Source organism: Poromitra crassiceps (assembly GCF_964638095.1).
Source record: "Poromitra crassiceps genome assembly, chromosome: 4".
Lineage (NCBI taxonomy): Eukaryota > Metazoa > Chordata > Actinopteri > Beryciformes > Melamphaidae > Poromitra > Poromitra crassiceps.
The window spans coordinates 1,048,531-1,062,306 of NC_139626.1; the positions used below are offsets into that span (position 1 = coordinate 1,048,531).

Below are 13,776 nucleotides of genomic sequence, written 5' to 3' on the forward strand. Positions count from 1 at the left end.
GGCTGGGGGTGAAAATAAACATATTTTCCTAACTTGTGATTGGGTGGGCAAGACTCATGTCTGGGTGGGCATTGCCCACCTCTGCCCATAGCTATAATCGGCCCCGGTCTGAAGCTATTATTATTATATCCGATAATTTTACCTACTAATGTCAATATCGTTTGAGCATAAAGCCTAACCTACTTACAGGCATGGAGCATTCCTCCTCGCGTCCCTGCAGTCATGAATGTATAGGCTACTTTTTTTACTTTCACTCATGCACTTTCTTGCTGCATGAGGTGATTTCCCCTGTAATTTTTTTATGAATGAGCTGACCATTCGCACCGTTCCGGTAACCCGCCGCTGAGACTAGGTCGGCTGGCGGAATGAAAGGCGTACAACAATTAGCCACCAACCCGCGTTCACGACTTTCACATCGGAGGCGCGGATCCTATTTTCCGTGCATTTTGCGGCTTTCAAGGCCGGTGTGAAAGCGCCTAGAGAGAGGGAGACATTGTGCGCATGCCAATAGGGCAGGCGAGGCCACGCAGCACCCGAGCTGCAGGCGGCGGCTGAGCTGCGTATGTGAGCTGCGGCGCTAACTCGGCGAGCTGCAGGGCAGGCGAGCCTAGGAATTAATATGTGTGTGTGTGTGTATGTATATATATATATATATATATATATATATATATATATATTCGAGCTAGCTTAGGTTGTTTTGAGATCAAATAGAAAAGTGATGTTTCCCTGCAGAAATAGAATAGAATAGAAATGAGGCCTAATATCAATAGCAACATGAGCAGAGGTGCTGAGCAACACTGATACCTGTTTGTTTCTGCTGCACCAGGGCACCTGAGTGCACCGCCTACACTGCACACCACTGGCCTCGCTCGGTACTGCAGTAGGCACCATGCGTCCTGCATGGCAGAGCAGTCGATGTGTTCCTTGATGTTTGTACATGAGTGTTGCTCTTGTACTTTTCCTTCAGCTTCGGCCCTTTGGAGACATGAACTCTCTGGTGGAGCCTTTAAATCATCTGATCAAGGCCAGAAACCTGGACAGGGATATTTGCACCGCGGCTGTGTTTGAACGTCTGTCTCCCTGGTCCCTACTATATTTCTGTTTGTTGAAATGAGGGAGGCAGTGGGAAGGATGCAAGTGAAGGGGGGCGGGGGGGGGAGGGGAGGAGAGTGGGGGGGGGGGGGGTCAGGAAATGTTCTTGCTTTTTGTGGAACACAGAGTGAGAAGCCTCCCACGTCGCCTGCTTTTTGTTCGGCTGTGCTCTCTGGAGCTCCGTGCGGCTGCTGAAGTACCCAGCGGCCTGCCAGAGGAGTCTCCAGGCCTGCTTTGTCCTGGGGGGCCGGCCCAGGCAGGTGCTGGGGCCTCCTTTCTGCAGGGACCACAGGCTCCTGGCTGGACGTCAGCATGTTTGTGCCTGTGCAGTGATCACATGATCATATGACATGTGAACTCTGCTTTGGGAGGCAATAGAGTGACTGTAGCATGGCCCGGTCCCCTCGTCTCAAAGTCAATGGCATGTATATATATGTATACTCATACTGTATATGCATACTGTATATGTATATATATGTATACTCATACTGTATATGCATACTGTATATATATATATATGTATACTCATACTGTATATGCATACTGTATATGTATATATATGTATACTCATACTGTATATGCATACTGTATATATATATATATATGTATCCTCATACTGTATATGCATACTGTATATGTATATATATGTATCCTCATACTGTATATGCATACTGTATATATATATATATGTATACTCATACTGTATATGCATACTGTATATATATATATATATATATGTATACTCATACTGTATATGCATACTGTATATGTATATATATGTATACTCATACTGTATATGCATACTGTATATGTATATATATGTATACTCATACTGTATATGCATACTGTATATGTATATATATATACTCATACTGTATATGTATACTGTATATGTATATATATGTATACTCATACTGTATATGCATACTGTATATGTATATATATGTATACTCATACTGTATATGCATACTGTATATATATATATGTATACTCATACTGTATATGCATACTGTATATATATGTATACTCATACTGTATATGCATACTGTATGCATGGGGATTTTGGTTAGATGCCTGAAATCAGGTCTGTGGTTAACAAAGGTTTATGAAACTGAGACATTTGTGTTCAGCAAGATCATCTTCACAAATGAACATCATTGTTGTGATTTTAGATTTTTGAATCCCCACACAACAACAACAACAACAACAACAACAAGCACAAACCTTTTAGATCACAACAAGCACAAACCTTTTAGATCACCCAGCCACTTTTCCCTTGCCTGCCCCCCCTCAACACCATCCATATCCCCATCGCCACTAATCCTACCCACCCCTCCAAACCCCACTCTCTACCACCTTCTATCCACTCTCTACCACCTTCTATCCACTCTCTACCACCTTCCATCCACTCTCTACCACCTTCTATCCACTCTCTACCACCTTCCATCCACTCTCTACCACCTTCTATCCACTCTCTACCACCTTCCATCCACTCTCTACCACCTTCTATCCACTCTCTACCACCTTCTATCCACTCTCTACCACCTTCTATCCACTCTCTACCACCTTCCATCCACTCTCTACCACCTTCTATCCACTCTCTACCACCTTCCATCCACTCTCTACCACCTTCCCATCCACTCTCTACCACCTTCTATCCACTCTCTACCACCTTCTATCCACTCTCTACCACCTTCCATCCACTCTCTACCACCTTCCATCCACTCTCTACCACCTTCCATCCACTCTCTACCACCTTCTATCCACTCTCTACCACCTTCCTATCCACTCTCTACCACCTTCTATCCACTCTCTACCACCTTCTATCCACTCTCTACCACCTTCCTATCCACTCTCTACCACCTTCTATCCACTCTCTACCACCTTCTATCCACTCTCTACCACCTTCCATCCACTCTCTACCACCTTCTATCCACTCTCTACCACCTTCCATCCACTCTCTACCACCTTCCATCCACTCTCTACCACCTTCCATCCACTCTCTACCACCTTCTATCCACTCTCTACCACCTTCTATCCACTCTCTACCACCTTCCTATCCACTCTCTACCACCTTCTATCCACTCTCTACCACCTTCCATCCACTCTCTACCACCTTCCATCCACTCTCTACCACCTTCCATCCACTCTCTACCACCTTCTATCCACTCTCTACCACCTTCCATCCACTCTCTACCACCTTCTATCCACTCTCTACCACCTTCTATCCACTCTCTACCACCTTCCATCCACTCTCTACCACCTTCTATCCACTCTCTACCACCTTCTATCCACTCTCTACCACCTTCCATCCACTCTCTACCACCTTCCATCCACTCTCTACCACCTTCTATCCACTCTCTACCACCTTCCATCCACTCTCTACCACCTTCTATCCACTCTCTACCACCTTCCTATCCACTCTCTACCACCTTCTATCCACTCTCTACCACCTTCCTATCCACTCTCTACCACCTTCCATCCACTCTCTACCACCTTCCATCCACTCTCTACCACCTTCTATCCACTCTCTACCACCTTCCATCCACTCTCTACCACCTTCTATCCACTCTCTACCACCTTCTATCCACTCTCTACCACCTTCCTATCCACGGCCTGACTAACTTGACTGACTGTCCTGACCGGTGGGACCTCTGGTCCTGGTCTGGTCCTGGTGGTGCTGGACCTCTGGTCCAGCACCACGGTCAAAATCACACTGACTTTGAGACGAGGGAACCCAGCGCGATGCTGTTGACCTACAAATATGTCATCAGTGGTACTGTGGTACTCTATAGAGGCAGCGACTGGCCACAGCCAACCCATGTGAGCTTGAGTGAGTGTGGGGCGACTGGCTGCGTGTGTGTAGCTACAGTACAGTGACTGTGTGTAGCTACAGTACAGTGACTGTGTGTGTGTAGCTACAGTACAGTGACTGTGTGTGTGTAGCTACAGTACAGTGACTGTGTGTGTAGCTACAGTACAGTGACTGTGTGTGTAGCTACAGTACAGTGACTGTGTGTGTGTGTAGCTACAGTACAGTGACTGTGTGTGTGTAGCTACAGTACAGTGACTGTGTGTAGCTACAGTACAGTGACTGTGTGTGTGTAGCTACAGTACAGTGACTGTGTGTGTGTATCTACAGTACAGTGACTGTGTGTGTGTAGCTACAGTACAGTGACTGTGTGTGTGTGTGTAGCTACAGTACAGTGACTGTGTGTGTAGCTACAGTACAGTGACTGTGTGTGTAGCTACAGTACAGTGACTGTGTGTGTGTGTGTGTGTGTGTGTGTGTGTGTGTGTGTGTGTGTGTGTGTGTAGCTACAGTACAGTTGACTGTGTGTTCAGATTCATTTATTTAAAGAATGGGACTTTACACATTGATGAACAGTACAGCCGTACAGTAAATATGCCAGGTTGTAGCCCAAGGGCTAGTTTCCACCTGTAGTCCCATGGCAGGTTGGTGTAATCATGAAAGCGAAAGAAAAATTAATAATACAACAAAGATTAAAAGTACAGAAAGTTAGTAAAACCAAAAATGATTAAAACACACAGTTAATAGTACCAAAAAAAAAAATTAATAGTATAAAAGGTTAGTGAAACCTAAAATAAATAAAACACACAGAGCATGCTGCAAAACATGGCAAATGTTAATTGTGATCACATTGTTGGTTTGATCTGAGCCATATTTTCAACTGGCCTTTGAAGGTGGCGAGACTCGGGCATTCTCTGATCGAGGGAGGTAGATTATTCCAGAGAGTGCTTCCCATGAAGGATAGGGTCCTCTGACTAAAGGAAGTTTTTCTAAAGGGGACCTCACAGACCTTGTTCGTAATGGCCCGGGTGACACGGGTCGAATTGGCGGTCGCACGATATTTGATAAAGTCAGCAAGAGGAGGCGGCGCCAGTCCATGTAGAACTTTGTATATTAGACAGGCAGAGGTGAAATTTCTAAAGTTCTCAAAACTTAGCATGCCATATTTACGTATGATATGGCAGTGGTGATGAGAAAAGGGTTTTTTATCTAGTATTTTCAGGGCTTTTTCATAGAGTAGTTCGGCTGGTTTGAGGATGGTTACTCCTGTCAGCGACCAGCTAGTTATACAATAGTTCAGATGCGAAAGGATCATTGAGTGTAAAAATAAAAACGCAGCGTCTGTGGACAGACAGCTCCTTATTTGTCTGAAATTATACAGGTGGAATTTAATTTTTTTGGAGATAATTTTAATGTGATTGCTGAACGTTAAATTGGAGTCCAGCATCACGCCTAAATATTTAAACTCGTTAACTACTGATAATTCCTCTGACCCCAGGAAAACATTGGAGCGCGAAGGTGCAATGTTTTTTTTAGAAAATAACATACAAACGTTTTTTTTTGCATTCAGCACGAGACAAGATTTAGTTAGCCATGCCTGAATATGAGAGAGAGCTGAAGATAGGACACGTGCCGCCTCCACTGGGTTTTTAGCCCTTGTGAAAATAACTGTGTCGTCAGCATAAAGCTGGACATCTACATTAAAACAGTAATCTGGAAGATCATTAATGTACAGGGAAAAGAAAATTTTCTGTGTGTAGCTACAGTACAGTGACTGTGTGTGTGTGTGTGTAGCTACAGTACAGTGACTGTGTGTGTAGCTACAGTACAGTGACTGTGTGTGTGTAGCTACAGTACAGTGACTGTGTGTGTGTGTGTAGCTACAGTACAGTGACTGTGTGTGTGTGTAGCTACAGTACAGTGACTGTGTGTGTGTGTGTGTGTGTGTGTGTGTGTGTGTGTAGCTACAGTACAGTGACTGTGTGTGTAGCTACAGTACAGTGACTAGTAGTGTCCTCTAGAGAGAGAGTGGCCAAAATGCGTGACTCATTAGCCAATGAACAGCCAGGAATGGGTCTCGCGCTACTTTTGCATGCTAAAATAAAGCTGATAATGTACAATTTGATTAAAAAAAAACACACACACTTTCAAAGTACAACACAAACTGTCCATTTTGCTGCAACTCGACAGTGCTGCTTAATCCAGGACCTTACTTCCTGGAACTCTTGAGAGTAAAAAACTGGTCCATTGGAGTGAATGGAGATGTCAGGACTCTTCTATATAGACGACTCTGAGTACTAGGTGTGAGCTTGACTTGTGGAATATGGGGTCACAGAGTTTTCAGCCATATCATTCAGCAGAGACGGACTGAAAGGCAGGTAGAAGGATGAACGCTGTGTGAGAAAGAGAGAGGGGGGAAGATGACCGTTCGTTAGACCGAGCCAGCAACAGATCTGTCATCTTTATTTGAGCTTGTAATGCCTTACAGATCTGTCATCTTTATTTGAGCTTGTAATGCCTTACAGATCTGTCATCTTTATTTGAGCTTGTAATGCCTTACACTTACAGTCTGTAGCAGATGGAGGTAGGGCTGCACGATATATCGTTTACACATCGTCATCGCAATGTGCGCATGCGCGATAGTCACATCGCAGGACGTGCGATGTCAAAAGCAAATTAACTCGTCATGTTGCTTGATAAACTCTCACTTTAGGGGTAGCCTACTGAGTGAAATGAGGTTCTCTCAAAGGAGAGAGACGCCCCGCTACTGTACTCACTCATTTAGTGCTTAGCTTCAACACAACAAACATGCACAGAGACCTAAATTGAATTATTTTTGCTTATGTTGCGTTGCTGACAGTAGCCCGTCTGTAAACGATGTGATTGCGGAGGCGGACTTGTCCACAGTTTGCAGCGCACTCGCATACAGCAGGCTGGCTGCTGTAACTCAACATGTCCGTGGAGTGGAGATAGGCTATTTACTCTTGAAACACCAAAAAGCAAGACCGCAACTTATAATGACATGAAGGCTAAAGTGATTACTGAGAAGTTGTCCGTGTATCACTGCGGCTGTCTCTCCCCTTCAGTCTCTGATATTGCATCACATGATAGCAGTAACGTTACGGTAGAGTTAATCATAGACATAGCGACTTATTTACACAAAACATGTCAGTGAAAATAAAAAGAGAAGAGACATATCTGGGCAATTAAATGTATATTTATTACTTTTCACGAATGAATTGTTTGTCACCGGTCGGCTGCATGTGAATCCTCGTCTCTCTGTACTGCAAGCCTTGCGCTCAAAAACCGGAACTCCGCAGATGCGGAGTGTACCACTTGGTCGTTTCTGGAGGGGGTTTCCGGGGGGTCAGACCAAGTGTGTAAAGTGGCAGGGGTGTTTCATTGTTGATTTATTGAAACGTTAGAAGAACGAAAGAAGTTGAAAGCAGTGATTATAATCAATGAAATCTAATGTTTTTCTGCAAATAGCATCATTGGGAGGTAGATTCTGGCACTCAATATTAGGGGTGGGCAATATATCAATTGTATATCAATATTGTGATATGAGACTATAATGGTCTTAGATGTTGGATATGGTAATATGGTGATACAGCATATTGTCTTTCCCTGGTTTTAAAGGCTGCATTACACTAAGTGAAGTGTAGGCTAGTGACATTTTAAAGTAGAATGTCATAACTCACTCACTTTTTCATGTATGTAGCCTAAGTCATGGAAATCCCTTGGTCAAAATGTGTATGCACCCTGATAGATGACGCTCTGAGGCCTACAGTAGGCGACAGCCCAGTGGTTGAGAAACATTAAAATACCTAATTTCCCCTCCAAAATCAGATGGACTCCTCTACAAAATCATCCCAATCATTCTAGAAGTATTCTTTTCTTTAAAATAGAGCTATTCTGGTAATCTGGTGAAAATCTGTATTTTTTCATATCGCAATATATATCGCAGGGGCGGGGAATATCGCAATGTCAGTTTTTTCCAATATCGTGCAGCCCTAGATGGAGGCCAGCCAGTCTGTCCAGCCTGATGAGATCTGCCTCACTCTGGGCTTTGCCGGCTTTGTTGCCAGATACAGCTGATGCCTCCCAGCCCAACGGCTGTTCAACAACCGCCCAAACAAATGCAGGTCTATAGAAACAACCATCATTTCCCCCTGATGCACCATGGAACCCAAAACACACCAATTGGCGGAAAACCACCCAATCTGGCAACACTGTTTGCAGGGAAAAAAGAGCACACTCTTAGGGACACTTTACACGAGGACGGGGTTTCCTCTGGTGACGGGGAATTATTGTATCGTTAGTGCCTCCCTTTTAGACGTATCGTTAGTGCCTCCCTTTTAGACGTATCGTTAGTGCCTCCCTTTTAGACGTATCGTTAGTGCCTCCCTTTTAGACGTATCGTTAGTGCCTCCCTTTTAGACGTATCGTTAGTGCCTCCCTTTTAGACGTATCGTTAGTGCCTCCCTTTTAGACGTATCGTTAGTGCCTCCCTTTTAGACGGCGACGGTGAATTTGGGCTTAGGAAACGACACATTTTGAAACCACCTTCCAGAGTGGAATTCTTGGTGACGCTTCCCGCTGAGCGCTCCATGTAATCGCTTTGAGACGGCTCATTTCAGAAACTCTGACGTGCCTGCACACGTGACACACGCGATTACGCCATAGCCGTGCGCGAGTTGGCAACCATTTTCAAAATAAAACGTCAGTATGAATGAAGTTTGGCAACATTCAGAATGAAGCTACACTGCGGCCAACTTCAGTGACATGTTCATAACGTTACTGCTGCGAGGAGCCGATGGCTGTACCCGGTCGGCATTTAACGTTAGTTACAAAAGCACGTCGACAGTGTTTTCTCACTGCCAGTAGCCTAACTACAGTAGGGTTTGACAGATAGCTAGTCCGACCGGTGTCAGCACAGTCAGCGCTCCCGGTCCTCGCTGCTCGTTAAAGATTTCCAATAGGCGTTATTCTGATAAACTGGTCACATATACAGTATGTTACGTTCTCACCCGACAAATATTAAAACTTTAAAACAGTTTGGTTTTTTTTTTTTTAGCTTGAAAAAAGCTTTTTGGCAAGTCTAAATGACTGCGGTAGGCGTACTCTACTTCCGTGTTTAAAACCGGAAAAACGATTACGAAATGCCGTCATGCAGAAGCGTCCTTGTATGGGCAAAGAATAAGGTGATCACACTGCCACCTAGCGACCTCAACAGCGCTCATGTAAACAGGGAGAAGGTGTGAAGGAAACGTTGTTGTGTCATTTCTTCCAGAAACTGTCCTTGTGTAAATGGCCCCTTAGACCACAAGTGACTATAATGTAAATTTGGCTTTTCTCTCTCTCTCTCTCTCTCTCTCTCTCTCTCACACACACACACACACACACACACACACACACACTCTCTCATCTCTCTCTCTCTCCTCTCTCTCGCTCTCTCACACACACACACACACACACACACACACACACACACACACACACACACACACACACACACTCTCTCCTCTCTCTCTCTCTCTCTCTCGCTCTCTCACACACACACACACACACACACACCCCTCTCTCACACCCTCTGTCTAAATGTGGACTCAGTGGACGGGGCCCCTGGACAAAAGAACTCATTTAAATGACCACTAAAGCCTTTCAGTGGCCCGAAAACTGACAACATGCTTTCACATCATTACTGAAGGGAGGAGGAGGCTGTAGGAGGAGAGAGAGAGAGAGAGAGAGAGAGAGAGAGAGAGAGAGAGAGAGAGAGAGAGAGAGAGAGAGAGAGAGAGAGAGAGAGAGAGAGAGAGAGAGAGAGAGAGAGAGAGAGAGAGAGAGAGAGAGAGAGGACAACAGAGAGAGGGAGAGAGAGAGAGCAAGGGGACAACAGAGAGAGAGAGAGAGAGGAGAGAGAGAGAGAGAGCAAGGGGAAAACAGAGAGAGAGAGAGAGAGAGAGAGAGAGAGAGCAAGGGGACAACAGAGAGAGAGAGAGAGGAAGAGAGAGAGAGCAAGGGGACAACAGAGGGAGAGAGAGAGAGAGCAAGGGGACAACAGAGAGAGAGAGAGAGGAAGAGAGAGAGAGCAAGGGGACAACAGAGAGAGAGAGAGAGGAAGAGAGAGAGAAGGGGCATCACCGACTCATCTGCTGCATGTGGCAGCTGTCATCATAACCTCCATCCCAATTGTTTTCCACCAGTCTTTTCTTGCTTTTTTTCATCCCTCTATTCTGGATGTGCAGATCAGATCAGGTCAGATCAGATCAGGTCAGATCAGATCAGGAGCCTATACGATACGGGACGAGGAATGCCTTGGTTTGTGTTTCTTTTTAACGAGTTCTATTCCACCAACAATCCCCCACCCGCCCCCTCACCCCGTACACACACACACGCACACACACACATACACACACACACGCGTGCACACACGCACGCATACACCCCCCCTTTTCCTCCCCAGCCTTTTCAGCTCAGGGCTGTGAATGAGTCCCAGGAGTCTTCTCTGCCTCCCTGGAGTTCTGCTGGGGTTCATTAATCTTTCATTGGGACCATGGCAATAGGGAATGCCCCACCTCCCCCTCCCTCCCTCCCTCCCCCCACTCTCTCCCTCCCCCCCTCTCTCTCCCCCACACTGGAGGATAGAGGGCTAGATGGCCCGGGCTTGTATGGAGGACCATACAGATAGACAGCTTGAACTACCCAGTGAAAACGTTGCACAGGGTGGACTGCTTGGTGCGTTAGGCTCGCACCCGGGCCCGTTTACCAGCGGCACCACGTAGACGAGTAGTGCTGCCCCGCTCAGACTAGCCTCACCCTGCGCCCACAGCTCAGCATCTGATGCATGTCTGTATGTATGTAGAGTCAGTGAGCATCTGATGCATGTCTGTATGTATGTAGAGTCAGTGAGCATCTGATGCATGTCTGTATGTATGTAGAGTCAGTGAGCATCTGATGCATGTCTGTATGTATGTAGAGTCAGTGAGCATCTGATGCATGTCTGTATGTATGCCCCCCTGCCAACATCTAAGTCCCCCCCGCCCCCCACCGGCCCCCTTCTCTTGCATGGGTTAGGGTAGCTAATGAGGGTGTGTGGCCTATGAGAGAGCAGAGTGAACACACACACACACACACACACACACACACACACACACACACACACACACACACACACACAAGCAGTTAGCCGTGTCTTCTCCCCCTGAACATATCATCCATGTTATGATAAGCCTGATTAGTGCTGCTTCTTTGGCTGCTGAGGGCACAATAACGAGATGCTGCCTCTGCCACCAGCCTCTACAGCAGAGCTCTCATCTGCTTATCGTGTGTGTGTGTCTCTCTGTGTGTGTGTGTGTGTGTGTGTGTGTGTGTGTGTGTGTGTGTGCGTGTGCGTGTGCGTGTGTGTGTGTGTGTATCTGTCCCAGTCTGGCCTGATGAGAGGGGCGGAGCTCCCTCGGCAGCACACTGTAATCTTTGGGTAATTGAAAAGAAAAAGGGGGCGGGGCCTCCACCACTTAGCAGCACAAAGAGAAGATTACAGAGCTCAAACTCATTTGGCAAAAAAATTCAGAAATTGATTTTCAACCCCACCTCCCACCTCCTCTCTCCTAACCCCACCTCCTCTCTCCTCTCTCCTAACCCCACCTCCCACCTCCTCTCTCCTAACCCCACCTCCCACCTCCTCTCTCCTAACCCCACCTCCCACCTCCTCTCTCCTAACCCCACCTCCCACCTCCTCTCTCCTAACCCCACCTCCTCTCTCCTCTCTCCTAACCCCACCTCCTCTCTCCTCTCTCCTAACCCCACCTCCCACCTCCTCTCTCCTAACCCCACCTCCCACCTCCTCTCTCCTAACCCCACCTCCCACCTCCTCTCTCCTAACCCCACCTCCCACCTCCTCTCTCCTAACCCCACCTCCTCTCTCCTCTCTCCTAACCCCACCTCCCACCTCCTCTCTCCTAACCCCACCTCCCACCTCCTCTCTCCTAACCCCACCTCCCCTCTCCTAACCCCACCTCCTCTCTCCTCTCTCCTAACCCCACCTCCCACCTCCTCTCTCCTAACCCCACCTCCCACCTCCTCTCTCCTAACCCCACCTCCCCTCTCCTAACCCCACCTCCCACCTCCTCTCTCCTCTCTCCTAACCCCACCTCCTCTCTCCTCTCTCCTAACCCCACCTCCCACCTCCTCTCTCCTAACCCCACCTCCCACCTCCTCTCTCCTAACCCCACCTCCCACCTCCTCTCTCCTAACCCCACCTCCCACCTCCTCTCTCCTAACCCCACCTCCTCTCTCCTAACCCCACCTCCCACCTCCTCTCTCCTAACCCCACCTCCTCTCTCCTAACCCCACCTCCCACCTCCTCTCTCCTAACCCCACCTCCCACCTCCTCTCTCCTAACCCCACCTCCTCTCTCCTAACCCCACCTCCCACCTCCTCTCTCCTAACCCCACCTCCCACCTCCTCTCTCCTAACCCCACCTCCCACCTCCTCTCTCCTCTCTCCTAACCCCACCTCCCACCTCCTCTCTCCTAACCCCACCTCCCTAACCCCACCTCCCACCTCCTCTCTCCTAACCCCACCTCCCACCTCCTCTCTCCTAACCCCACCTCCCCTCTCCTAACCCCACCTCCTCTCTCCTCTCTCCTAACGCCACCTCCCACCTCCTCTCTCCTAACCCCACCTCCCACCTCCTCTCTCCTAACCCCACCTCCCACCTCCTCTCTCCTAACCCTTTGATTACAGTACACCCCAACCCTCCATGAAGCGGGCCCTGGGGGGGGGGGGGGTAGCTGAGGGAGGAGCAGGGGAGGAGGAGAGACTAGGAGGAGGAAGCAGGGGAGGAGGGGAGACTAGGAGGAGGAAGCAGGGGAGGAGGAGAGCAGAGCTGCTAATGAAGGTGCATTTCCACGCGCCGCCTTGATTTGCTGCTTTGCAGATGATCGATCACCGCAACCGCGGTGAAAAGTGGCCCATCACACACCGGCTCCAAATGGGACTTGGCGGGCCCCCGAGCCCCCCGAGCCCCCCGAGCCCCTTAGATTGTGTTACTGGATTCCAGGGTGTCACCACAGAAGTGCTCTTAATTACAAACCACACTATTTTCACTGTGGCTTGGTGGTTTGGCGCCCCGGCAGTACTCACAATTTGATCGCTCGCCTCGCGAGAGAGAGCGCTCAAGCCAAGCTGTAATTCTGTGGCAGGCGCCTGCAATCTCCTACCCCTAACCCAAATATTAACACATTGGCCTTTTCTCTCTCTCTCTCTCTCTCTCTCTCTCTCTCTCTCTCTCTCTCTCTCTCTCTCTCTCTCTCTCTCTCTGTTCCCCTCTTTTTTCTCTACCAGTCTAATAAGGTTCCAGTGGTACAGCACCCCCACCATGTGCACCCCCTCACGCCTCTGATCACCTACAGCAATGAGCACTTCACACCGGGGAACCCCCCGCCGCACCTACAGACAGACGTGGACCCCAAAACAGGTAGGACTCAAAGCACACAGCACCCCCCTTTGCCCTTGTGTGTTTACATTGTCCGGTAGCCAAAAAGTGTCATGTTGCTAAAATAGCATGTTAGCACCATGTCATTCAATTAGTGCTAAAAATGCCATCGAGACATACATACTGTAGGCTTCAGACATACATACTGTAGGCTTCAGACATACATACTGTAGGCTTCAGACATACATACTGTAGGCTTCAGACATACTGTAGGCTTCAGATATACTGTAGGCTTCAGACATACATACTGTAGGCTTCAGACATACATACTGTAGGCTTCAGACATACTGTAGGCTTCAGATATACTGTAGGCTTCAGACATACATACTGTAGGCTTCAGACATACTGTAGGCTTCAGACATACTGTAGGCTT

The 13,776-nt window shown here is 47.7% G+C and overlaps 1 protein-coding gene across 4 annotated transcripts in view; it reads left to right on the plus strand.

Annotated features, from left to right (window-relative positions):
- Window positions 1-13,776, plus strand: part of tcf7l2 (transcription factor 7 like 2) — a 170,234-nt gene that overhangs the window by 127,628 nt on the left and 28,830 nt on the right. For all 4 annotated transcript variants that reach the window (XM_083635491.1, XM_083635488.1, XM_083635489.1 and 1 more), the window contains exon 6: window positions 13,253-13,385. In XM_083635491.1, the coding sequence (XP_083491617.1) occupies window positions 13,253-13,385 (133 nt within the window). The remainder of the gene's footprint in view (window positions 1-13,252; window positions 13,386-13,776) is intronic.